General features: G+C 35.6%; 1 protein-coding gene across 7 annotated transcripts in view; it reads left to right on the top strand.

The window, feature by feature from the left end:
* Positions 1 to 23,730, top strand: part of FSIP1 (fibrous sheath interacting protein 1) — an 89,157-nt gene extending 65,427 nt beyond the window's left edge. For 5 of the 7 annotated variants that reach the window (XM_037395457.1, XM_037395460.1, XM_037395459.1 and 2 more), the window contains one exon: positions 18,999 to 20,533. In XM_037395457.1, coding sequence (XP_037251354.1) covers positions 18,999 to 19,664 — 666 coding nt within the window. In that variant the 3' untranslated portion in view covers positions 19,665 to 20,533. Of the gene's footprint in view, positions 1 to 18,998; positions 20,534 to 22,833; positions 23,129 to 23,324 lie in introns of those variants that run through there. The other 2 variants (XM_037395461.1, XM_037395462.1) reach the window with 2 other exon arrangements.
* The last annotated feature ends 1,355 nt before the right edge of the window (positions 23,731 to 25,085 follow it).

The raw sequence follows: 25,085 nt of genomic DNA on the forward strand, positions 1-25,085 counted from the left end.
ACAACTTTAGACTTGCACATGCATTTGATATATTTGACACAGAGCAGTTTTGTGCTAAAAAGTTCTTGGTAAATGTTTAACTTGACAGCAAACTGCAGTGTAAAACTCAGATGAATTTCATCTATTCTTTCATGTACTTAGAATTTAGGAAGTCTGGGGTTTTTTTAAGCTTTGTTTTGCTAGCCATCTTGTGTAACACAGCAATTGGCTGATACTTTTGGTTTTTAGAGTAGTCAGGAAAATAGTAACTTTAGCAAGCCCAGAAAAAGATGTTAATTTTGTTAACAATGCATTGTTAAACTGTTATGATGATTTACTGAGACTCTTAAAGGAAAATTAACTTGATGTTAGAAGATAAAATGTGAGAAAGGTAATTTTCCTTGTGCTTATTGATTGTGACACATATTGTTTTAGTTTTTTAAGAAAGTACTTTCAAATCTTATGTTGGTTAAGATTATTGAATTCCTGGCATTGTGTGAATTTTTTTCAGATGCTCCTTTGTAAGTATTCAAGTTTATTGTAGTTTAACTAGAATCAGAATGCAATTGGTGGAAACGAGCTCACAAGTCATGCTTCACAAGCATCATTTTCGTATCTTTTCCTGCAGAAAAAGAGAGATGTGTGCAAATTGAAATACAAAACATTCCTTTTAAACATAAGGGGAAAAAACCCCCAACCCTGTAAGAGTGATTGAACACTGGAACAGGTGGTTAAGAGGCTGTGGAGTCTCTATCCTCAAAGAAAGTTCAGAACCTGACTGGACACAGCCCTGAGCACAACTTCAGTTGACTCATGTTGAGCAGGGTGTTTGGACTAGGTAATCTTCAGAAGTCTCTTCCAACCTCAACTATGCTATGATTCTGTGATTCTATATCTGATCAAATGTGTTCATATCTTTGAAGAAATCTGACTAAATATTTGATATCTACTTACATTAGTTTCTTTGAAACAAATTATTTTTGTTTTTCTGTATCTTCTTTATACTTTTTAAATTTTTTTTTATTGGACATACTATATTAGTCAACTGTTTCATGATGAATAAAACCAGACAAGACCAGTATTCTTAATGATTATCAAGAAAGGAGGAAACACTTTAAAAGCATGAATGTGAGGCTTTTGTTTACCATGTGTATGAACAGCATACTTCACGTCTTCCTTCTACAAATTTCATCACGGTAGTGTATAATAATAGTGATCCTTGACTTTTGGCAAATTTTGGATAGGATGCATGTCTGAAAACTGAAGGTGGTATTTTGTCTAGATACATTTTTCTGGGGAAAATACCCAGTAAAACTGCCAGAGGATATACAGGCCTTGTGTTTTACAGGAAGAAAATCCTCTCAAGCAGGGAAATACAAGTAGGTATTTAGTACTGCTTTACAATAATTTCTTTTGTATGTGGATGTCAAGGGAGGTGATGAGCAGGAGGGGCAAACTACAGTGGGTCATTCTGTAATGGTTCTGAAGGACCCATCCCCCCAGCAAACCCTGGAACAAGCCAAAATTAGAAAGGAAAATAAGTTTTTTAGAACCTTTTGCCCTTTACCTTCCATAGGCAGTGAGTTCCTTGATACTATTAGATGACCATGATACAATGTCACATCTGGATGTTTTCTGTGGCTCTACTCAAGCTTCTTGCAGTTATATGACAAGAATACTGAAATACACAGGTGCAAAGAACATATCAATATGCCATTGCATTACCTCATAGTATTTTCTATCATCTGAATTGTTCATATGTTCAAAATGTAATGTTCTCTTCAGATAGTACTGTAAAACATGCAGGCTTATTGCATTCAGAAAGCTACCTTTGGCAGTCATCTTTAGGAATGGTTGTAATATGCTTAGTAATGCTGTAATTTTAATTACAGTTCTGTACTTTTATGGGGTCAGACATACTGTGCAATAGCAGCTGTGTAGATAGTTGGCAATAGTAGGATATATAGCAGTCAGGATTAAATAGCAATAAAGGATTCACTGAACTGCACTAACAAATCAGACGTGATTACAGTCTATGTCAATGCAAATGCAGAGATTAGAAGATGTGTGCTGATGAATAGGCTGTGGTCCGTTTGCTTATGTTATTTTTCTTTGTGTGAGGTAAGTGAAGAGAAAATGATAGCCTAAGTATATGGTCCTAAATTACATGAAATATTTTTTGAAGGCAATAATAACTGAGGTTGGATTAAACATTCCTTCATTTTTATGATGTATGTCACCTCTCATTTTTTGCTCTGTTCATCGTTTTTCTCTTTCCATTATTTTTTAGTAATCTTATCATTATATGGTTCTCAATATAATAATTTAACTTTCAAATAATTTGCCATTTAATTACTTGTGTCCTGCTGTTTCTAATTTCTGGTTTCAGAAGAAATACAGAATGCAGTTTTCTCTTCATTGTTTGACTTTTTCTGTGCTCACCTTTATCAAACTCTAATATATGCTTTTTTCTGTAATCTTAGTGTTGCAATCACTTGTATGAATAAAAACAGCATTGTGTGAAGTGATTTGTAGGTCTGAGTTCTCATTCTGAGCATATACAATTTTTCATAGCTTGCCCATATTAGTATTCTTTCTTGCCATCTTATAATATTTTTTATTCAAGGAACTCAGAGCTCTCCAGAACTTCAGGCTTTTTGACTGAACCATTTTGTCCCTTAAATAGCATTTTTTTTTAGATAGGTAAACTGAGATACAATAAACGATTGAACAAAAGATCTTCAATAGAAAACCCAGGAGTAGAAATTGGATGGTAAATATAATTTACCCTTTTGTGATTACAGTATCTTTGGTCTTTGTTTCATGCATGATAGAAACTATAGAACTTCTAGCAGCAATTGAAGTTTAGCAGGTTAAACTCCTCTTGTCTAATTTTCAGCAGCTTCAGAATAGCCACAGATGTGTTTTAAGTTTAAGATCAGGTTCACTTTTGTGTTAGGATAAGAGATTGAGTAAAATAGGCTGTTAATTCCCTGACTGTCAAACTGTTCTTGTCCCCAGATCTGTTGTCACCTTTTATGCAGTGCTGTGGCTTTGGACGGGCATGGCTTTATACTGTAGCTATGACCAGATGTAAACCATCCGAGCAGGGCAAGGCTTTCTCTCCCCTCGTTGTTACAGTATGCCTCTTGTTGCATAGGCACTTGGCCCTCGAGGCTATCCAAAAGCCTCAAGAATCCCTCCTGGTAGAGCTTTCAACCAAGTACTGCTCATCAGAAATAAAAGAGGCTTCAGTTGGAGAAGCAGAGCTGTCGTTTTAGTTCTTATCTCATTCTATTTGTTGTATGAGCAAATATCCACCGCTCCTTTCCCCCTCCCCCCCCCCCCCCCCCCCCCCCCCAGTAACCTTTTAAAGTTTTCAGCATGAACTTTTTTCCTGTTTCATGAGAAAATAAATCTGAAGTTCCTCATTATAGAAATTACTAGAATTCTTTGATGACTGTCATTGTTATTCCAGGATATGTTTTAAAAGATGGATTTTTTCCGTATGGTTCGTTTAATGAACATAGGGTCTGTTTTGTGATTTTAAGAAATGCTATGATCCAGATTTTCTCTGCATATTCTAGAGTCAAATATTGGGATTTTTAAATTTAATTATATAATTGACTACCTAAACCTGCAGAATAGTTATTTGCATTATATGCATCCGCTGCACTTACTAATTTATTCTTAATACTTTATTATTTTGAACTGTTTTCATTTGCAGCCTCTTCCTGTGCCTGTCCTGGTATTTCTGGTTTTGTGAATAAGTCAGTAAATGATTAAATTAATTCATTAGGGTGCTAGTGGGTATATGCATACATACTTCACACCCTCTTCCCCACTCCACGTATATAAATACAAATCAAGTGAGTAAGAGAGACTTAAATCACTGGTTTCTTGTCACTAGTGAGGCTTTTGTTTTGTGGCAGGTTTTTTTGTTTGTTTTTGTTTTGTTGTTGTTGGGTTTTTTTAACAAGATGTTAATTTCTCCAAATAGGCCCTAGAAACATCATGAGAGAAAGGTGGGTACAGTGGCTGAGCTATCTCTCTGCCCTCCCACCTTGGGCAAGTCAGTTAAAGCTGTACTGAGTGAATGCATGTTAATTCCTGAGCTTTCTCTGCAGTTCAGGGTGAGGATTATGTGGGTTTAGAATAATAATTCAGAGCAGCCAGTTTACTGAGCTGGGAACAGCCTGAGGCTAACTTGTAAAAGCAAAAAAAAACCCCAAACCTGCCTGGACTGATGTCAACCTTTCTGGAGCTTAGGTATATTACGTGGGTTCCAGTCAGGTGCCTTTGTCATCTTAAGATCTAAAATCTAGAGGAACTTTGTAAAGCTAGGCACATTTAAAACATTTTTATTTCAAACAGGGAAGAGATCTTCTAATTACTTCATATAAACCAGGGTTCAAACATTTACCTAGCACTGGTAGAACTAAATTTAATGTTCCAAATGTAAGAGAAAACGATTCATCCTTAATAAACTATAGAATAGATTCAGTGCGGTACTATTCATGGCTGTTGTTGAAACTGGGCTCTACTATGTGAGGAAAGCCAAACCAAAGACAGCATGCCTGAAAAGGTGAAAGATGTTATGACCTAGTGCTCAGTGCATCCAGCTCTGAGTAGGGAGACTGAAGCACTTTAATCCCTTTTCCCAAGAGTGGTTTGAGGATAAAATACAAAAATACCTATGTCCCTCACCTTGTTATTCTCTCTGTACTCCATTTTATGGCTTTTTAGTATGGGGACCTACAGCCTTTTGCTCCTGCTAGGCAATATTAAACTGGCTCATGTGAAACTACAAATGAATGACCCACGTAAGGAATTTACTTCCAATAATGCATAAAGTAAAACATAGACTACATCAAATACATCAGGTGCATTAAAAGAATTCCCATATCAAGTTGTGCTTAGCACCGTTCGGGGATGCATGTGTGAACAAATTTCACAAGGCAAGAACAAGTTGGTTGCATCTCCTGCCAGGCAGACCAGTTACAGTTGAATTCACAACAATTAATTCTTAAAATTCCAAAAGGAATGGATTTCTGATGTCTCTGAAAAGGATAGTATATCATTGTGTGGCTCAGAACCATGATGTGTCTTTCTCAATTAAAACTCACTCATTTTGGCAATTAGATATAGCTCTCAGTTTGTGCCGGCCAAACTGGTATACACACTTGTAATCCCATTGCAGAGGCTATACCACTACACAGCATCATCCTTCCAGATTGCAGTTGTATCCTGTCTTGGTATTTATATAGATTTTTATGTGTCTAACAACAAGAGGTTAGAAAATTATGTATATTTTTATTATTTTTATTAACATAAAAAACCCCAGATACTTAGAACTTCCATCTCTTCTAGTGTTTTCTTACTGCATCTTACGTGTATAGTAATGCCAGAAACTGCCACCGAACTATGTGTTTTCAGAGGTGTATATCTTTCTATGAACGTCTGTTGTATTTGTCTTAGCTTGATATATGAACTGTGTTTCAATCAGAATCTTAGTACCTTTAACTTGAGTAATTTGCCTGTCTATCCTGAAACTCCTTTAAAAGTTTGAAATATTTAAAAGCTTAATGGAAAAGCATGTTAACCTAAGCAGTGAGTGTCCTTCATTGAAGAAGTTATGACTTTTAAATATTTATCATCCACCCTAAGCTTCTACTTTTTGTTTCTGTTATGATCTAGTCTTTTTCTTAATGTATTTCGACATGAACTCTCTATCTGGATTAGCCTACATGAACAAGTAGCTTTCTGCTAACTGCCTGGGAGAAGCACACAAAACACTTGATTCTGTCGTTGTCTACTGATTCAGTAGCTGTGATTCCACATAACTGAGAGTAGTGTAGTGTCTTCTAAAAACAACAATGTCATCATTAATTCATCAGAAACACAGCTGTGAACTTTAGGGGGTTTTTTTGGTTGTTTTTTTTGTTTTTTTTTTTTTTAACCAAAGCAACTGGGCAAAAACATTCCAAAGTGCAGTAAAGAAAGTTCCAAGCGCAACTGGGGTGCACAGAGCTTTGTGTTTAAGCCATTGACCTTGTAATGTGATCACACAGACTTTTTGTAAATTAATCTTTCAGATCTTATGAGTGACATATGAACTTTGACTTCATGGGCAAAAGAAGACAGACTCCAGCTCCAGAGGAGTCACCTGTATCCCAAATGCATGATAAATTTACATAAATTTCTTTTGAAAAACATAAGTCTTTTGGTGCTTTCATGTCTTTTATTAGGGGAAATACTAGATTTTTTTTGCTTTTTGTGCAGTGGTGGACATCATTGAGTATAAAGGAGATTTTCCCAGGCTTCATTTAAAAATATATTTTAGCTATTCCTATAGCAATTATGTGTTTCAAACTGCAAAACATTAACTCTTCTGTAAGCTACATGAAGCTGTACCATTTTACATTTTGATAATTAGTTTGTTGTTTCTAGGATTGTATTAATTTTCCTAAAAGCAATATTTCTTAGAATCAGTGTTTATGCAGCTGTTCTGAATTACATTTTATATATTAGCATGTTCTGCAGAAGATGATTTTTTCATTCAAACACTAAAATATTCCTATATCAAGACATTATTTTTTTAAACTGTGTCTTTTTACTATAATGCCTTTAGATTTCTACATGATCATAATTAGTATTTTGCCCCTGGTGCAGGAAAGCTGGTATACTTATGATTAGTGTATGCTATTTGAGCTGTCTGGTTTCCTGTACATCTGTCACTTGGCTTGTGACATTCTCTTTGGTGATGAGGAGTAAGTACAGGAGCCTGCCCAGTGTGGTTGTGTGACCTGTTGAATGCCATCATTGCTTCTAGTTACAAACATGTAGCCATCTCTTACTTACCAGGCATGGGTTTATCAGGAAATAAGTGGAAGGAAGGAAACCCGTGTACTACAGCATTAAGTTATGTACCTATTGGCCTATAGCTTCCATAGTCAAATCAACGCACTGTCTCTGTAAAGCAAGTAAAGGCTTTCTTGCTTTTTATCTGTATGGAGATACCTGTGCTTCTGCTTACATGAACCAGGATAATAGCTATAAGGAACTGCAACACTTGGAATGCGTGTACTTTTCTAGATGTTTGTTCTGGGACATGAGAAAGGAGCTGTGGTTGAGAAAAAGAACAACAGAAGATGCCGAAAGGGGTTTTTATTTCTAAGGCCTAGAGAATTTAGAAGTATTATAAACTTAGTGGCAGAAAGTAACTGTGAGGTTTTTCCTCGTCACCTCAGAAGAAGGAGGAGGAGGAGGAGGTTGGCTCTCCTACCTGCTCTTATAATGTTTATTCTGTTTCTAGTTTGGCAAGGGAGTATGGTCTTTGGAGCTGTTGCTCATTTACTATATGTTAGACAAACCTGAGGAAAAACAATCAGGGTTTTAATAAACTATCAAAACTAAGGTTTACATTAACAGCTAGACTTTCTGAAGAGGGGCCTTTGTACTTAGACAAAAATATTAATAATATTATCATTTTACATTTCTAATTTTTTAAAGACATTTGTCAAGCATCAAGTAATAATAATAGATCAACACTTGTTTTATCTCAGTCTTAGCTTTTTTATTGTTATGTGGTAAATTTAAATTTTCTGGTAATGTATAGCTGGATGTTTCAAGGTTTAACTCCTGTTCTTGTACTTACGGAAGGGATTTTCCCCCTTGCTTCCTCAAAATCAAGAACGGGTGCAGGCAGACTTGAAACTCCAAATAAAATGTTTTCCCTGGGGCAGTATTGTTCATCACATTCTTCCTAAAGGCTTTTGGGTTTTCGTTTTGAATGGAAATAGAAGAGCCAGATGCAGGGTATCTCATTTCAAAATACCCTTCTGTTCTTTAGAATAGATTCTACATTATTCTCTTTCTTCTAAAAAAATGTTTTTCCAGCTCTATGTAAAATATATGCCCACACCGACAAGCACAGCTGCAACCTGACATTCCCTATTGAAACTTTGCACTTGCCGTGTGGCAACAAGGCCCACCAAACACAAAAGGAAAAATCAAATTCTTTATCAGTTCTTTCTTTGACCTCTCATAAGCAGAGACTGAGATGTAGCAAAACTATCCCTACCCTTACTCATTTATCTATACTCATGAACAGTGATTCTCCTCTAAAAGGCAATGACAGTTTCATAGATTTTAGATGGGATGTTCCTAAGTGAGTGTGATTATTCATGCCATGAATTGAAAGGGTCAAAAACGTTTCATGAGCAGTAAATGGGAACTTGATTTTTTTCTTTGGTTAAGATACTTAATAGTTCTGCCATTGTGAGGTAGGATTACATATTTGCAATTCAGATAACTACAAATATTGTCAACTTCTCTTTCCCACAAGTTGTGTAATTTTTGGTATGTTAAACCTCCTGATTTTTGCAGTGCCATAATTGCACTAAAATCTTTGCTTCTATTAAAAAAGAGACAAAACCAAGCCTTTCTTTAAAACTGTAACAATTAAAAGATCAAAAGAAGAAAAAAATTGCAGTTTCAGATGTACTAGACCTGGTATTTTTGGAAAGGTGTCCTGGCTCGCAGTGTTCAAGTGCTTGCATTTGCCAGTACATGGCAATACTGTACATGCTCTTTTATTGAGCTTGTGGGGTGGACTACCGCAGCAAGACAATGAAAGCTAAGCTTGTGTGATACATTATGGGCCTTGCTATTTAAAACTAGGTGTTTTTACAATTCTGTACTTCAACATATTTCTCAGAAACAAGTTTCTGAAAAGTAGTCTTATATACCTTTTTCTAATCCTCTGTCATTTTGCCAAATTTCTGGTGTAATACTGATCTCTACTTCTTCCCTTTTCTTGTCTTTTTGCTTAGAATCGTTTGAATCATATTGTCAGAAAGGCTTCAGTTTTAAAACAGTAATTTGTAAGCAGAATTCTAAGCATTCTGTCTTTAGATGTTAGTTGGGTTGAATTACAATCTGAGGTGTCGGTGTCTCTCTGCTGCCTGTGAGGACCTTGGGGAACTACAGCTGACATTCACACTTGGCTGAGGCTCTCTATTTAGGTGGCATGAACGTGAATCAAAGAAAGGAATACTATCATCTGTATTTCATACAGAGTCAAAAACTCTGTAAGAAAACCACATTTATGAAAGAAACTGCATGCTTTGTTCCTTGACTTGGATAACTGAGATTGTATACTACTACCCCTTCACTAGGAAACGCTGTGGGTTTCTGTATCTTGTTATTCCACATATAGCAGAACTTCCTTCATATCATATACTTCAGCTATTGGGAGAGAACATTTCTGTCTCCAGAATATATATCACAGGTCAGGTTTACCATATACATATATATGTTAACATAGAAAAAGTCGGTATTCAGAGGTGCCTGTTGCTATTGATACACAGGGCCAATTAAGGAGGGTCACTTTAAAAGATATCCCTAAAGAATTATCAGAAAATATGGCCTGAACTCCTGAAATACATAAACTATTATTTTGTTGTTTTTTTAAGCTTCTGACTATAGTTACTTTTGATGAGTCTTCATGCTTACTGCTTCTTGGGCCAGTCCTTGTTTTCAGTGAGACTGAACTACACCTGATAAAGGTCACTACACAGGTCTTCTAGATCATGTGCTTGTGGCTTCCTTCTTTTCCTTCTTATTGGATGGAGGCATTTTGTTAATTTTATTGGTGTTTTAGCACTTGCAGTGAAGTTTCTTAGGTTATGGACAAACAGATCTCCATGCCCTTAGTTTTATTACTATTTGTATTTTCTGTTCCCCCAGTAATTATAGACCTGTCAGTATTCTTAACATCTCAAGATACTTTGTTGCAAAATTTTAAAGTCGCTATAATAACATACTGTAGTACCATTATGCTACACTGTATCCATTTCTTGGAAAAATGAAAGCCAACGTGACCAAAAAAAGAAAAATAAATGGAGTTTTGTAACAGAAAACAGCTGCAACCACATCAAGGCATTTTTGTCTACTCTACTGGCTTTGCTGAAAATTAAAGCCACAACTTAATAATATTCAAGGAAGATATTTCTATGGAATGAAATCTGTTAAATGCTTAATAATAAACAGTTAAAAACACAAAATGGGATGTTTAGGAAAGTAATTTTGAATGCTAAATCGCCTAGGCTGCAGAAATTCTTCTTCTTCAGTAGAGGCTAGAAAATGAAAGTCTTATTCAGAATGATGGATTATAAATACCATTTCAGGAATCTGTCTTACATTTTTTCACACATTCAGTGTGTTCATTTAAAAGCAGCTTGCTTTCTAACCTAAGAATACTTGCAAGTGTATGAAATGAAGTGCTCTAAACCCAGGGAGCTATCCATTTGTTGAGAAAGATTTTAGAAATGAGAGAAAAAGTTATACAGTGACTCATATAAAGTACAAATGCATAGATTAGATGAGCTAAACATTGAACTCATCTGAAGCTAGAAGAGCTGAGTTCTTGCAAAACATCTGTTGACAACCTTGGAGTAAATGGATTTTAAATTCAAAGTGATCTAAATCAGAGACTTCTATCATAGTCTAGTATTTAAATCAAGGGGGGTTTTACATCATTATTTATGCAGCTTTTAAAATTCTTAACCTTTTAAATTATTTTTCTAAATAATATTTTTTTTTAGAATTTTCTGTTATTGTTTAGTTACTACCAGGATATGTTGATTTTCAGTTAAATATGCCCATTATATTAAGTTAGTACATCTTTGCCCTAGCTAGGAAAATATACTCTATGGACGCTTAATTACACACTTTAATGTATGTTTACTTAGAACTGTAGTTCTTACCTTTTGTTCTATTAAAGGTACTGAATAAAAACTTCTTCCTTTCATGATTCCCACTCTACTAGAAATTTGTGCTCTGCTGCTTATGATGGAAGCTGGAGTATAATTCAGCAGCAAGACAACAGTGTTTAAAAACTATTGAAATTTAACTAATGATTTTTTTGAATAATACAATATATACACAACTCAAATATGCTATACAATTACAGCTAGGGTTTGGAACTTATGGCAAGAGTACAAGAACACTACAAACACTGGTTGCAGTTAGGGGGGAGAATAGAATAACATTATAACTTCTTAGGATATCTCTTGGGCAGAACCTGATATCATTATGATCTTGGAAATGTTAAAAGCAAACAAACAAAACTGTTTAAAACTACTTACTTTCTCGTTAAAAGTACTGCAGTTAGTGTATTGATCCTATTGCCAGGAAAGTCCATGGTTTTACAGTACCGAATCACTTTTTGCATTTGTTTTTATTCATCGTCAGAAGATCAAAACTAGTTGCTTGTCCTGTTTGGTTTCTCAAATTCAGATGAATCAGGATTGAATTAAAGAAAACAGAGTAAATTCAAATGCATAAAGTACCTCTTAGTACCTCTGAAAGAGAAGATAATTATAAAAATTTGACTTATCAATTCATTTAACTCAGCAGACTCAGCTGCTTAGGTAGTAGCAATTCCCAGCCACTAATAAAACATTATGTATGACTTGCTTTTGCTTGCATATAGTTTTTTATTTAATGTATAATAGTTTATGTTTTAAGAAGGTCAGACTTTACCAGATTTAGTGATAGTTTCATACTCACCAGTATTTTTTGAAAGATTAGGTAAATAGGAAGAATATGTCTAATATAATTCTAAATAATTTCTATTAACCTTTATTTGCTTTTGTATTTAGGTATTATATACAATATATTCAGAATTTCCTTTGATATTGCTTTGTGAATCATTTGCTTTGTTGTGTAAAACCTACTATTCATAAGTTAATTGGGTAATAAAATATAGGAGTTTTTGTAATAATTTACTGTTTTGTAACAGTAAATCAGAACTCACTTAGCTTTCTTTTATAACATGATGCCTAAGTTTTATGTTATATTAGCTCCTAAAATGACAGAAAAAGCCAGCATGCTGATGGCAATACAGATATTAATGAGTTGTGTTTTCGTATTTTAACTGTTTAGGTTTGAATCCAATACTGGTAAACGTCTGAAGGTTACAAACACCATATATGGTTCAGTTGATGAAAGCAGAGCTTCAAAATCATAATATTCCTCTAATGCATGTATATGCAATTAAGAAATTTAAATTACTATAAAAATAATTTTTTTACTAATAAATACATGTCTGATAGGAATATTAGAAACTTTAAACCTGTGTGACATTTCACAGACATTTTCAAAGTTCTTGAAACTTTGGTGAGGACACACAAATTTAGATTTTGGTATCCATAGGTGAAAACTTCCTTGCTAATAATATGCAGGCACCTAGAAAATGTTATACAACTTGTAGATCAAAAGCTACCTTGAAATGAAGCTAAAATTGGAAGTAAACATCAGAAAATTAAGTGTAAAAAGTACAACTTGTAGCAATTCAGAAATAAAGCTTTTTGGGTCTTTAAAAGTCACAAAATTATTTCCATGTGCTTCCAAGAAGAAATTCATACTTAGAGCCACCTTCATTAAACCCTCTTCATTATATCCTGGTGCAGTACCATGCAAACTCTGCACCTGTGAGTAATGTAGCTTATTGTCTATGGTATCAAATGAGAAGAAAAATATCTTGTAAAAGATATTTTAGCTTCCTCTTTTTTTCTACTTCTGTCACCTCTGGTAACCAGTTGGTTTCTCCTCCTAATGTCTACAGGGTGTGGCATAGCTGATGAAGCATAATTTTTCATTATTTGCACATTAAAACCACAAGCATTGACTGGATATTTTTAAGAAAGATCAAATAAAAGCAAGTATTATGCCTCTATGTAATGACTAAAATATGCATGTTTAAATTAGTTCTGCCTGCAAGAACTTGTCATAATTATTTTTACTTGTATAACCTGTGGGCTATCTTAAAAAATCAAAAAGAAATGAACTGCTGCACTTACTGTGTCTCTTCACAATTTTCACCTACTTTGCTACTGTAAATAAGAGCAAAATTGTATAAACTCATGTTTCCTTTTGATTTCTGTTAAGATGTCTCTTTGCCAGAAAAGGGGAAAAAAATCCTTTAGGGTTTTTATTTCCAATGTATTATGAAGTTCATTTTATTTTCTGAAATTTTATACGCTTTTAAAATTACTTTTGTAATAGAGATTTTTTATGATTCCGTGAGGCTGATAATGGCTTTGATGTTGTGGTTCTGATGGCTCATGATTGTTACAAGTTGAATTTTCTTTTCAGACAGTGATGTTACCAGATGCTCACTAATCTCTTTTTTTTCTGGTGCTTTTGTTTTCTTGCCTAGTTACTTCTGTCCTTTCTGCTTTCTGGCTCTTAGCAGCAGCAGTGACAGAAAATTGACTACCAGACCTTTTTATTCTGCCTTTACACAAACAGAAACAGTGGAAAAAAATAAGGGAAAATTGTAACTAACAGAAGGAAAGGTAGCAGAAGGAAAAGAGCAAAAGCAGGAGAATTTCTCCGTTGGCTCAGGAATCCTGTTCATTCTGAAAGATTTATGTCTTTCCTGAAACGTTATAGAAGTCCCCAAACCAGACATAAGCACAGGGCCACCAGATGGTGAATCATGATCATAGCACAAGGAGCTCTTAATTTCTGAATCCATTATTCAGCTTCCAGTCTTAATTTTTGACACCATCAAATCAATACACATTACTGTCCTCTCCAGAAATATGCTCTACTGAGTTGTAAGCATGTTTTCAATCTACTCTAGTTACATTTTCTCTCATTACATTCTGAAATAAACCTCCTGAAATAGCCTTACAGAGGAAAGGTTAACTTTTCTTTTGCATTTGTTAAGCTCTTTCTCATGAGGCAGTGGTTTTAAAACAAACAAACAAGCACTAAAAGCCATAACATGACATGATGGATACTTCCAAATTTTTGTAAAAGTGGATATACTGCGTCTGGCTGTGATGGAGTTAATTTTCTTCATAGCAGTTAGTATGGTGCTGTGTTTTGGATTTGTGACCAAAACAATACTGGTAAGACACCCCTGTTTTAGCTGTTGCTAGACAGGGCCTTCTGTTTCTGGTTCTGCCCTCCCAGTGAATAGACTGGGGATGTGCAGTACCCTGGGAGGGGACGTACTATGGCAGATGACCCAGACTAACCAAACAGATATTCCCTGCCATATAAATTCATGCACAGCAATAAAAAGGGAAAAGAGAGGGTTCTAGAAACTTACCCATCTTTTTCTCAGGAAGTGGCTGAACACTGGTCTTTTCCTTTCCTCTTTCCCTGTCCCACTGTGGCAGGGGGGTGAGAAGTGAGCAAGCAACTGTGTGGTGCTTAGCTGCCTGCTGGGGTTAACCCACAACAGTCCCATGAGGACATATTCCCATAACTGAAATTAGTTTACAAGTTATGAACAGCAATCCTGACTTTCATGGTGCCAAAGAACTTTGGGCCTTTAACATTTCTGGAATGTAAGAAGCTCTTCCACAATGACATGATTTGTCTGGTTTTGTATGCAGCACGATAACATCCTACAATAACACTGACCAGTACTGTTCCTAGGCAAGTGCTTCAGTGTGATGCTTAAAGGTGATGGTACATGCTGAGTTGAGTAGCGTGGAGATACAAGGCAAGGGTTGCCATTTCAAAGCTGTTTGAGAAGTCATGAAATAACTAAGACTTACAAAACCTTCCTGTCCTGATATGTCAAAAATGTGAAGGTTGTCTCAATACATCAGTATACTCTTGAAACTGAGTCTTTTTATCAGGAGAAGAGAGCAGTTACTTTAGAATTGACTGTTGCAGTCCTACACATCAGTAAAAATGTAAATTAGAGCATCAAAGTAAATTGTTTCAAGCAAAAAAAGTATCGTGAGAGCCGTTGATTGTAATACTTTCTGATTAAGCAACAAAATATACGTTTGTAGACGTGAGTCCTTAAATAGTCCTGGCTTTCTAGTGCCTGTTCATTTACTGTGTATCATTTAATGATTATTTACTATAATTAGAAATAATCCTGACATATTAACTTTCTCCCCATGCTAAAATCTGATAAGGCCTTTCCATGTTAGTCTGTTTCTGTTATGTGTAGATGTGGAAAACAGGCCCAAAGCTTGAACTTGGAGCTGGTAGTCACAGCAGGTCTGTCCGCAGCAGTCTATAAGTTTGCATTCCTACCACATGCGGTAAGATTTTCTCTATAGACCCATGTCACCAAGGAACAAGAAATCTTCAGTCAGAGAAGGGCTACAAGTGTGTGGAAAAACTAGCCACACATAAACAGTAAAGGTCATTAGCAAGCTCCTAAACTCCTTAGTTTTTTGGATCATTAACGGTAAAAAGCCTAGGAAATGAATAGGGCTCCATGTCCTATTAAAAATTAGCCAGAATAATTAACAGGATTTCCAATTTCTGATGGGAACCAGACCTGATAGCTCATTTTCCCTTGTCTAGTGGGCTGTTTCTGCATTTTGAATTCCATTAATTTATATCCTTGTATTTTTAAATAAATAACTTGAAGTATTTTTTCTGTATAGGAGTTATAAATTATTTACAGTTTGGGGCAGTAAAAGCTTGGGAGAAGTAGAATCTAGTGTCTCCCTGAGACTGTGTTACTCATTCCAAGTCTTGTGACTCTAAAGTAGTACAATTAGCTGTGACAGGATTTCTTCTGGTGTGTGCAAACGTATACTTTACAAAATCCTAATACAGTTGCTGTATTATGTGACCCGTGAGCTAAAATGCTCATTTGCTTGCAAATGCACAGCCTTTCTTGGTGTGAGATGTCTCTCCTTAGGGTATTACATGTTTCCCTAAACTAACTTTTCTGATTTCAACAGCAGCCTTTCTGCTTCTATTGCAATGTAAATTTCTTGCTGCTGAGTGGATGACTGATGGCTATTTGCAAGCTATCTTCTCCTCTGCTGTATATTTTTCCCTTAACCCTGAAACGACTTTGGCACAAGAAAATTGTGAACAGTGAGCCTTTGATACTTTAAAATGTAATTTCTGGAGAGGTGTGTTAAATACTTTCTCTTTCCTTATCTTTGCATTCTTGCAAGCATGACTTAACAATCCAAAGGGAGGAAGAGATAAAGAAAGAACAAAAATAAGTAATGCTCTACACTGTCTGCTTTGCCTGCAGGCCTGCCACTCTGGAGGAAAACAAGCCCACAAGTTACCAAACTTTTTCACTCTATAGCTGTTATACTCATTTCCCTCCCCATGCGCCTTAGGCTCTAAATCTTCCCCCATAGCCCTCTGGTAATAATCACAGTAATCTATGAACTAATTGTCAATACAAGCCCTATGATTTTCCTGAAAGGAAAAAAATAAAAAAATAAATTTGGACAAGGAAAAATAGACTGCAGATAAATGGGGTGGGGATGAGGGGAATAAAAAGACAAAAGAAAAGCAGGACCAGATGATCTTCCTCCCTGTGCTCATTTTGTACTCATTCATTTGCTCCAGATGCAGAATTCCTTTCTGCAGTGAGTGAATTGCCCTGTCATTAACAGAAAATTAGAAAATTGGCACCAAATGATCTTGGCCAAGAGTTTGAAATATGTTACTATAGAACCACACACTCAAAAACAAGTTAGGAATCCATGTGGGTTTCCAGATGTGAGAATCTTCTGTGATACAAATATAGTTATGTTTACATAGCATAATGTTCTGCTCTGTGGATTACTCTAGATGCAGCTGTGCTTCCAGTAGTGGTATAACTATGTTACTGTGAAGCTCTGCCTGAGTGAATGCATCCTGTTTCTTTACAGCAAATCCATTCTAATAATGACTACTTGTAAAAAGATGTTGTCCTGCAAGTTAAAATACTCCTTCAAGGAATGTAAGGAATTCAGCATGGGCTAGTAGATTAGACTGAGAGTGAAAATTTGAAAAATTCCATGTTTCATTTTTGATTTGTCATGAGTTTTGCTCCTAATTGTTTTTCCCTGTCTGACTTATTTTTCATCAGTGAGTACTTTCTGCACTAGGATTAAAATTTAAAAGCCTGAGAAAAATTTGAAGAGGTCATAATTTTTTTCGTTATTACCTAAATAAGTGCATAAGGTTGTGGTTTGATTTCAGTTATATTATCAGAAGTACTTTGATTGATACCAAGATTAGCTGAATCTCTACATAATTATGTTCATCTAAATAAAGCTCTCTATATGTAATGATAGTCTGTCAGTGCTCTTTTTTTGGTTTGGTTTGTTTTTTTAAAAGCCCTTAACATATCAATTTCTTTAATGCAGTTGTCTTTTTTTGTATGTGTAGAAAGTGAGCTCCAAGTATCTTTGGGAAGGAAGTTGGTCTTTGGAGGAAAAGACTAATGGGTTAAATGAATCTATAAAACTGAGTTTAAGTGCATAAGCTAGTGCCTGAACTGTAATCTATGGTAGTGGTAATTAGCTGTTATTAATGTTTGAACATGTAAATACAGAATGATGACTGAAAGTAGCCTAAAATGGCTTTCTTGTTCATTGTGTAGTGTCGCCTTGTAATTTTTAATAGCCACAACAAGTTTTATGAAAAAATACTATTTCCTTCTTGACTGAAAACTGTCCCCATTCATGAACAGTTTTCAGGTGTAATCCATACATTCTGTGCTACTTAGGCTGTGATCTCTGCATGTCATATACGTCCAACATGGTCATATCATTCCTGTGATGTCACTCTTGTCCAACTACAGGATATGACCTATACACTCCAGGTCATATTCTGTAGCTGGATAAGAGACCTTTAGGGAGAAAAAAAATCAGCTAGACATCTGATACTGATCTTTCCTCTGAAATTACAGTAGCTCCATGCTTTACACAATGTGAGGTAAATTCTAATAGTCATTGCACAGTGAATACAATTGTTTGACATAAATCACTGAAGTGATCTGATCCTTTGTCTCTTGGAGGCTGGGTAAAACCAAGGTTTTGATAGTAGAAAGCATCTTGTTACATTAAATGTTGCACAGTATCTATAATATTTATAATATATATTATTATATCTTCTATATCTCATATTTCATGGGCAAATGTGTTGTGCATATCTAAAATATTTCTGGTACATTCCATTATAATCTAAATGTTGCACAGTATCTATAATATTTATAATATATATTATTATATCTTCTATATCTCATATTTCATGGGCAAATGTGTTATGCATATCTAAAATATTTCTGGTACATTCCATTATAATCTTTCAGTTGTCAGGGGGTATTGTGCGTCTGTATTACCAAGGAGCATTAAAGATTATAAAGGCTAGAAATAACTCCCCATTGCAGACTTCCTTAAGCAAAATGTCATTTGATATTCTTCACCATTACCACCTAATATCAGTCATTATCTTTAATATCAAATTTTAAGAAATGTCCAGTAAAGAAAATCTGCATGATAAAAATGATGAGAGTGTGCCACTGTCTGAATAAGAAACTGACTGAAAAGATAAATCTGTGAGCTATCCAAGCAGTGACAGCTTGTAGAAAGCACTAAACCTCTTGTACAGAAGATGGGGCTTTCTTCTGTCACATGCCATGGGACATACTCGACGAGGTAGGTCCTGTAGATGAGTAACTGATATGCTTTTTGTGATATGGTTGACAGAGGCTGTGTTGCATTTCTACAGCGAGTGGCTGGGAATACTTCAGTTAATATTTGATGGTCTTTGTGGGCTGGTGCTGTCTAAAACCATTTTTGACCCCAGATGTGTTGCCCCAACAGCTGAAAGTCTTTTAGCAATGTGCTGTTTTGCTTTCGGTAACTAAAGTGTGAGTGTGTGTCTGTATGTATACGCAACACACCGAGCTATGTGAAAAAGTATGTGTTTTGGTAATTAAAAAGCAGTGATATCTAGCGGAAGACTGACCAAAATCAAAGGCCTCTCAGTGTCTTGTGGGCATCAGACTTCTTTCCTAACTTTCAGCATCTAATCTGTCTAGAACCTAGTGAAGATGTTACATAAATAATGTAATTGTGTAAATGTGTATGTAAATTCAGTTTGAATTGAAAAACATTGATATCAGTTTAAGAGTTCTGCCAGTGCTTTTGTATCTCTCAAAGTGTTTTATGGCGCTGCTTTTCATTAATTATATTTTGACAGAAGAAATTCTTGCCCTTTTTTTTCAGACTGAAGAACAAACGGGCCTCTCTGAAGAGCAGCTTAAGACCCTTCTGGAAGAATGTATGCAGCCTCAGAGAACAATAAGCAACGTTACCATGCCAAAGTCTCAGGAATCTCTTTCTTTTGGATTAAGTCCCCCTTGTTACACAAGTCAAGACTCCACTCTTCACTCCACATCTACTCTTTCCAAAATGTTAGTTGAAGACCATATTGTAGGGATGTTAATGGCTCAGGAAAAGGCTGGACTTGGAGACAAAAGCTTATGTGTTAATGCAGAGAGTGAAATCCCTGGCTACTATATCAGCAAAGCACTGGCTGATAGTCACTTATCAAAGGATTCACTGGCCCAAACAGAGGAACCTGATGACCTAGAAGGTTTACAGAAGATGGGTGATAAGAGTGTTACTGAAGGTTACTTTATGTCAAGAGCACTCAACACAAAAAGGTTGAAGAAACCTTCTTTCTTGGGTGAACCATTATATTGCATCAGCATGAACAATGAGCCATCCACGGAGGCTGACATTCTCAGCATACCACTGCAAACCAAAGGAGGTGAGACTCTTAACAACCCTTTAGAAAAGGCTTTTGATTATGATGAAAAAAAGCAAGCAGGTTCTCACCAAAGGTATGCACCAATACACACTGGTTGTTATGGTGAGGCAAGGATGTAATTTTATAAAACATAAAACTGGCCCAAAAATAATACACACAAAATAACAGAATGTTTATTAAAATTCTTGCCCTGACATAGCTGACTATAAGACTAGGACTCTTATGAAATATAATATTGATGTTGATTAATTCTGTCAACCGGAAAACAGTGTTGACAACACATACGGATTACCTTTTTGGTAGTCGAAAGTCATGTTCACTGTTATGTGGAGAGCAAATATTCTCCCAGTAGTTGGTGTAATGATGCACACAAACATCCAAGTGTTTCTTGAATTTTTTTAATAAGGTAGACTTGGTAATATAGAAACAAACATGACCTACCTACATTAAAAATAATGAATTTCTTTCAGGGAGTTCAAATTTACACATAGAAGATACCAAAATGAATAAATACTGCATAGTTTCTTTAAGTTACTTTTAGTTCAATGAAAGAAAGAATAGACTTTAACCAACAAAAGATTAAATTTACTCTGTCTGGTACTATAAAAGTATTTTGGAAGTGTCTCTAGTTTTTATGTCCTTTACTTAAGTGCAATTTTTAATAGTGATTTTTTAAATTCTATAGTGATACTGTAATCTAAATCTACATTTATATTTTCAGCATAAGATCACTTCTCTTTCTAGAAAGCAACTGTTCATATAAGCCAGATTTTAGGCAGGTACATTGACATCTTCCATTTGTTTCATAAAATTTCTGACAGTATGAAGTTTGTGATTAAAGTGCTATAGTTTAATTGTATTAAAAATCAATAAATTTTGCTAGGTTTGTCAAGGTAGACCTTTGTTGTACTGGTAATCTATTCTGAATTTGGAGAAACGCTTGTTCACATTCATTGGTAATTTAAAAGAACATCCTAATACCTCTTTACCACGTTGTAATTTCTTAATTATGATCACAAATGCTTTTTTGATTGTTCACACTTAACCTTTCTACAGTGAAGGCAATGTTAATATTTTTTTCAGAGTGATTCCACCTAACCAAAAACAAGAAGGCCTGTTATTGCTCTTTTTACACTGCTAGACAAACTTGGTATCCAGACTCACCTGCCATATTTGCCCATTATGAGATTTAGGCCATAGTTGCAATAGGAAGAAAATAAGAATACGATACCTCTAGAGAAGGTTGCGTTTGGGTTTTTTTTTTGGTAAGTTAGTTTTCATCTAACTCCACACGGCAGCTTTGTACTTCATGAAGACACAAGCATCAGGAGAGTGGAGCAAGGGAAGCAAGAATTGGTCTGTCCTAGAGGAGAGTAAGGTGGCAGTGGTGGTAATGAACAGCACAGAGAATGAGCTGTGCTGGGGCAACCTGATCTTATGCAGGAGTAACATGAAAACGTACTGCAGCAATCAACAGTGAGAAAAACTCAGGTTTAACTTGCTGCCTTCACATGAATTAAAGTTTTCCTTTAGTCTGAAGAGATGTAGTACAGTCAGAGTCAAGTGTGACTGAGCCCCAGCTACCATCTCTCTTTCTTAGTGTATTTTAAGATGTGATGTGTTAAATTGAGGAGAACATCATGCACTGTAGCCACTATGCAGTGAAGTGAGCAGGTAACTGTTTATACCAGTTGGGGTAGACATAGTCACTATGAGGTAATTTTATTGCACAAGAGAGAAAGGAGATTTCAGCTATTAAGTAAATTTCTGTATAGGACATCTCATGGTAAAAGTCTTTAAAGTGAATGCGTTAATGTTTGTTGCATAATAATCTTTGAGCCATCATCATGCATTGTGTCATAGCAATGCAATAGGGTGTTTTGATACTCTGTATTCACTAGTGGCTGAGTAATGTTCAAGCATATAGACCTCAGATCTGTATGGCTGATAAACATCTTGGGTTCATTTTGCTTACCTTTTTTTTATTTTATTTGGGTGGTGGTGGGGAAGTGTTCTGAATTTTCAGTCTTTACATCCTTTTCACTAAAAACCTGAAAAGAAACCAAGGATATAATTACAGGTATGTAGCCTCATCAGGCTTTGGGTCTTTGCATCAGTGTCTGATTTTTAAAATGGTGTAAACAGGTAATCTTTAGGCACAGAAAAAGTAAGTGGAAAATAAAACCCACTTCAGAGGTTTGTAATTGTTTTTACATTAGTGCTAAATATTTTGCAGTTATCCATAAACTTGCTTAAATTAATTATAGTCAGATTTATTCTATTCCATTAATAACTCTCATGCTAAAACATACATCCAATATTGGCATTTAATTAGATAGCAGTCCATTCTTATTATTTTTGTCAATATATTGCTCATGAGCAAGTGTACAGCGTAAAACGTAAAACCCCAATACCTTTCCATAAAATTGTTTCCTGCAAAGGTGACTCAGTTCTGTCTTAAGCAATTATTCCTGGCCATAAGCAAAAGGTTGTGATGTTTATCAAATTTATAAAGCTGCCTAATGTATTCTATAGGTAACCTTGTTGTTAGTTCAGACATGATTAGATGTGCCAGTTGCATTGAGGAAGGAGATCCCAGTGGAGTCCAGTTTAAGGCAAACACATCTGCAGATGAAGGTGTGAGAAGTGTCAGGTGTTATTTTTATTTTTAAGAGACATTTACATAGTTGAACTTTGTTATGGTCTTAATTCTAAAGGGCATTTAAATATGTATGCACAATCTTCTGTAAATAGCTGGATTTTCTGGCCTGCTACATGTGGTTTAAGCTGTGTAGTGCTGCGTAAGCAAACAAAACTGTGAAACTGGTTTAGCAGAATTTAGTCATTATGGTACTGTACTCTATGATACAGATTTACTGTAATACATTGTATGTATTTTAAGGAAAGCATAATTATTAACATAACTCATACACACACACACACACTCTTGTGTATGTATATTTCTGAAGGAAACTCTCATGTGCCTTCAGATATAAGTAATTCCTGTTTCTTCACAGAAGCAGTAATCTACATCAGGGTCATATGCATGTAAATGTAAGCGATGTTTACTGAGATAAACAGAAGACAGACTTACCTACATACAGATACGAAAAGGCTGCTATTTCTCGGTTATATGAACCAATTGGTAATTATTTCAAGGTTGTTTTTTTTTTTTCCTCTCGTAAGTTTTAAGTAGTAGTTGTATCACAAACTGTTGTTGCTGTTTCATCTTGCAAATAAGTATTGTGCTTACAGCAGTTCACCATACGATTCTTGTCTTTTTTACAGATGATATGAAGATTGAAAGTTGAGGGGAGAGTGATTATATACTTCTTTACACCAATGTTTTTCTGAAAGTGTGGTTAAACCTCCATCGGTGATATTATGCTGATGCAGTATCATTTCTGACAGCCTGAAGGGAATGAATTATTGTCATTGAAAACTGTTCCATTAGCTGATTTATTCTTGAGAGATAATTATTATTGTCATTATCATTTGTTATTGGAGTTTGATTTCAAAATGAACTCTTGCATTTCCTTAAATGTCCTGGCAGAGTTCTATCTAACAAATTAATGTACATACACATTTGTGTAGCTGTGCAGCTGATAGATGTGTATGTCTTTCTTCATGAAAAGTGTAAAATAAAACTTGCAAAGTTCAGTTTCTTCTGATGAGACTTTACTAGAGTGGATGTGAAATGAACATAATTATTTTTCTTCCCTTACACACAATCTATTTTTTCCATGAAGTTAGCTAAAACCTGGCCTCTGTTATCGCAGTGGTTTGCTGGAGCTTGCAGCCTGTCTGACTGCTGAGCCCTGGCTCAGTGAAGGACCCAACGTGTACCCAGTTTCCTGCCCCAGGGCTGTCTGCTGGACCACTTGTTTGATTGAAGGAGACTTGCACAGGTCCTCTGCTGGATCGGAATATCAGCACCCATTTGCTCAGCTGTGTCTCATTCTAGACCCTGTGAAGATGGTGACCATATAGCAGTCTTATCCTCTAGTTAAGAAATGGAGCTGAATGATGAAAGATTGCAGTCCCTCGTGAAGGCTTGGTGTGGTTAAAAGTGAAGGAGTTTGCCCTAGCAGTTACTGGATTGTGAAACCTTACAGTGATGCCTAGCTGGGGGTGGGGGTCGGGGGGTGGGGGTGGTAGTACAGCTGTTTTGTGTTTGAGATAATAATAAAAAATTGTATACTCTTTACCTAATGTTTCTCCTGAATTTTCTACTTATTTACTGAGCTGATGGTTAGTTTTTTATTTGATGCACTGTAGTGTCAGAATAAGAAGACATGAAAAAACCCACAACCATGGTTCTCTTTAAAAGGTTGGGGTTTTTTTTGAGGGGACAGAGATATCCTAGCAGAGAAAACTCAACAGATTTTCCTATTGACAAACTCTCATTTGACACAAACTAAAAGGACAAATTATTTCTCAGATACTGTACTAGCCATTTAACTTTCAACAAGAAATGATGTATGAATAGAATGTTAACTACACAATGGCTGTGTTATGCATAGGGCTTACTTGAACTAATCTGAATGTTTAAATTAATGCACATATTGGCACAGATTTTAATCTCATTTAGAGTTGCCAGTCTGAGTGGATGTACACTCCTGAGGAAGTGGTAATTCTCTGGATATGTCAGTGATCAGAATCTAGCCTACTTTCTTTTAAATAAAAACATCAATGGGACATTATACTTGTGACAAGCAAGTGCTATTTATTGTTTCATTTTCTGATATTTTTACCTGTTCTGCAACAGCAATAACAAACCCATTGATACTGGATGTTCTGCCTAGTCCCATTGCTCTGCAGAGGATTTCTGTAAGCATGTTTCATGGAGCTCTGCAAATCTCACCTAGATGTATTTCTTGTCTTCCTTAAAAATTTTAAGCCTGGGTCATAATTTCTTTACCATATATGTAATCAAAGCAGTACCAACAAGTATTTTTTGAAGAGTATTTTCTGTGCCTGTGTGATATTCATGCAGGACTGTCCGCTGGCTGTAATCTTTCCACAGTCCAGTTATTTTCACATGGAACTTGTGTTTTATAGAGTCCTCCTCAAAAACAGTGTTAAAGTGCTTGGATAGTTTTTGAAGAAAACTAAATTCTATTTCAAGGTTTTATGTAGAATATCTACAATGTATATGAAGGGAAATACTACTTAATTCTTACTTTTCTGGTGTATTTGTTACCTTAAATCTCTCACTGTTGCAAAGAAGCTTTTCCCAGCACCCTCAAGGAAGAGCCTGTCGCTGACTAAGTCCTGAAGCCATGAAGCCAACTTTTTATTCACATCTGGCATTTCAGGGACAAGCAAGTAATTTTGAATGACTATTGACTTGAAGTGTATATTCCAACAGGGACTCTGTTACTTCACTTCGGGACTTGGGAAGTGCCGAGCACCCTGCAGTGTTTGTAGTCACTGCAAACCACAGGGACCCAGTGCTCATGAAAAGCTGTTCCAAGGGTGCATAGGACTGATACCCAAACTCGGACACTGTCAAAAATTAGTGACCTAATATTTGTTGT

Source organism: Falco rusticolus, chromosome 7, assembly GCF_015220075.1.
Source record: "Falco rusticolus isolate bFalRus1 chromosome 7, bFalRus1.pri, whole genome shotgun sequence".
In the NCBI taxonomy this organism is placed as follows: Eukaryota; Metazoa; Chordata; class Aves; order Falconiformes; family Falconidae; genus Falco; species Falco rusticolus.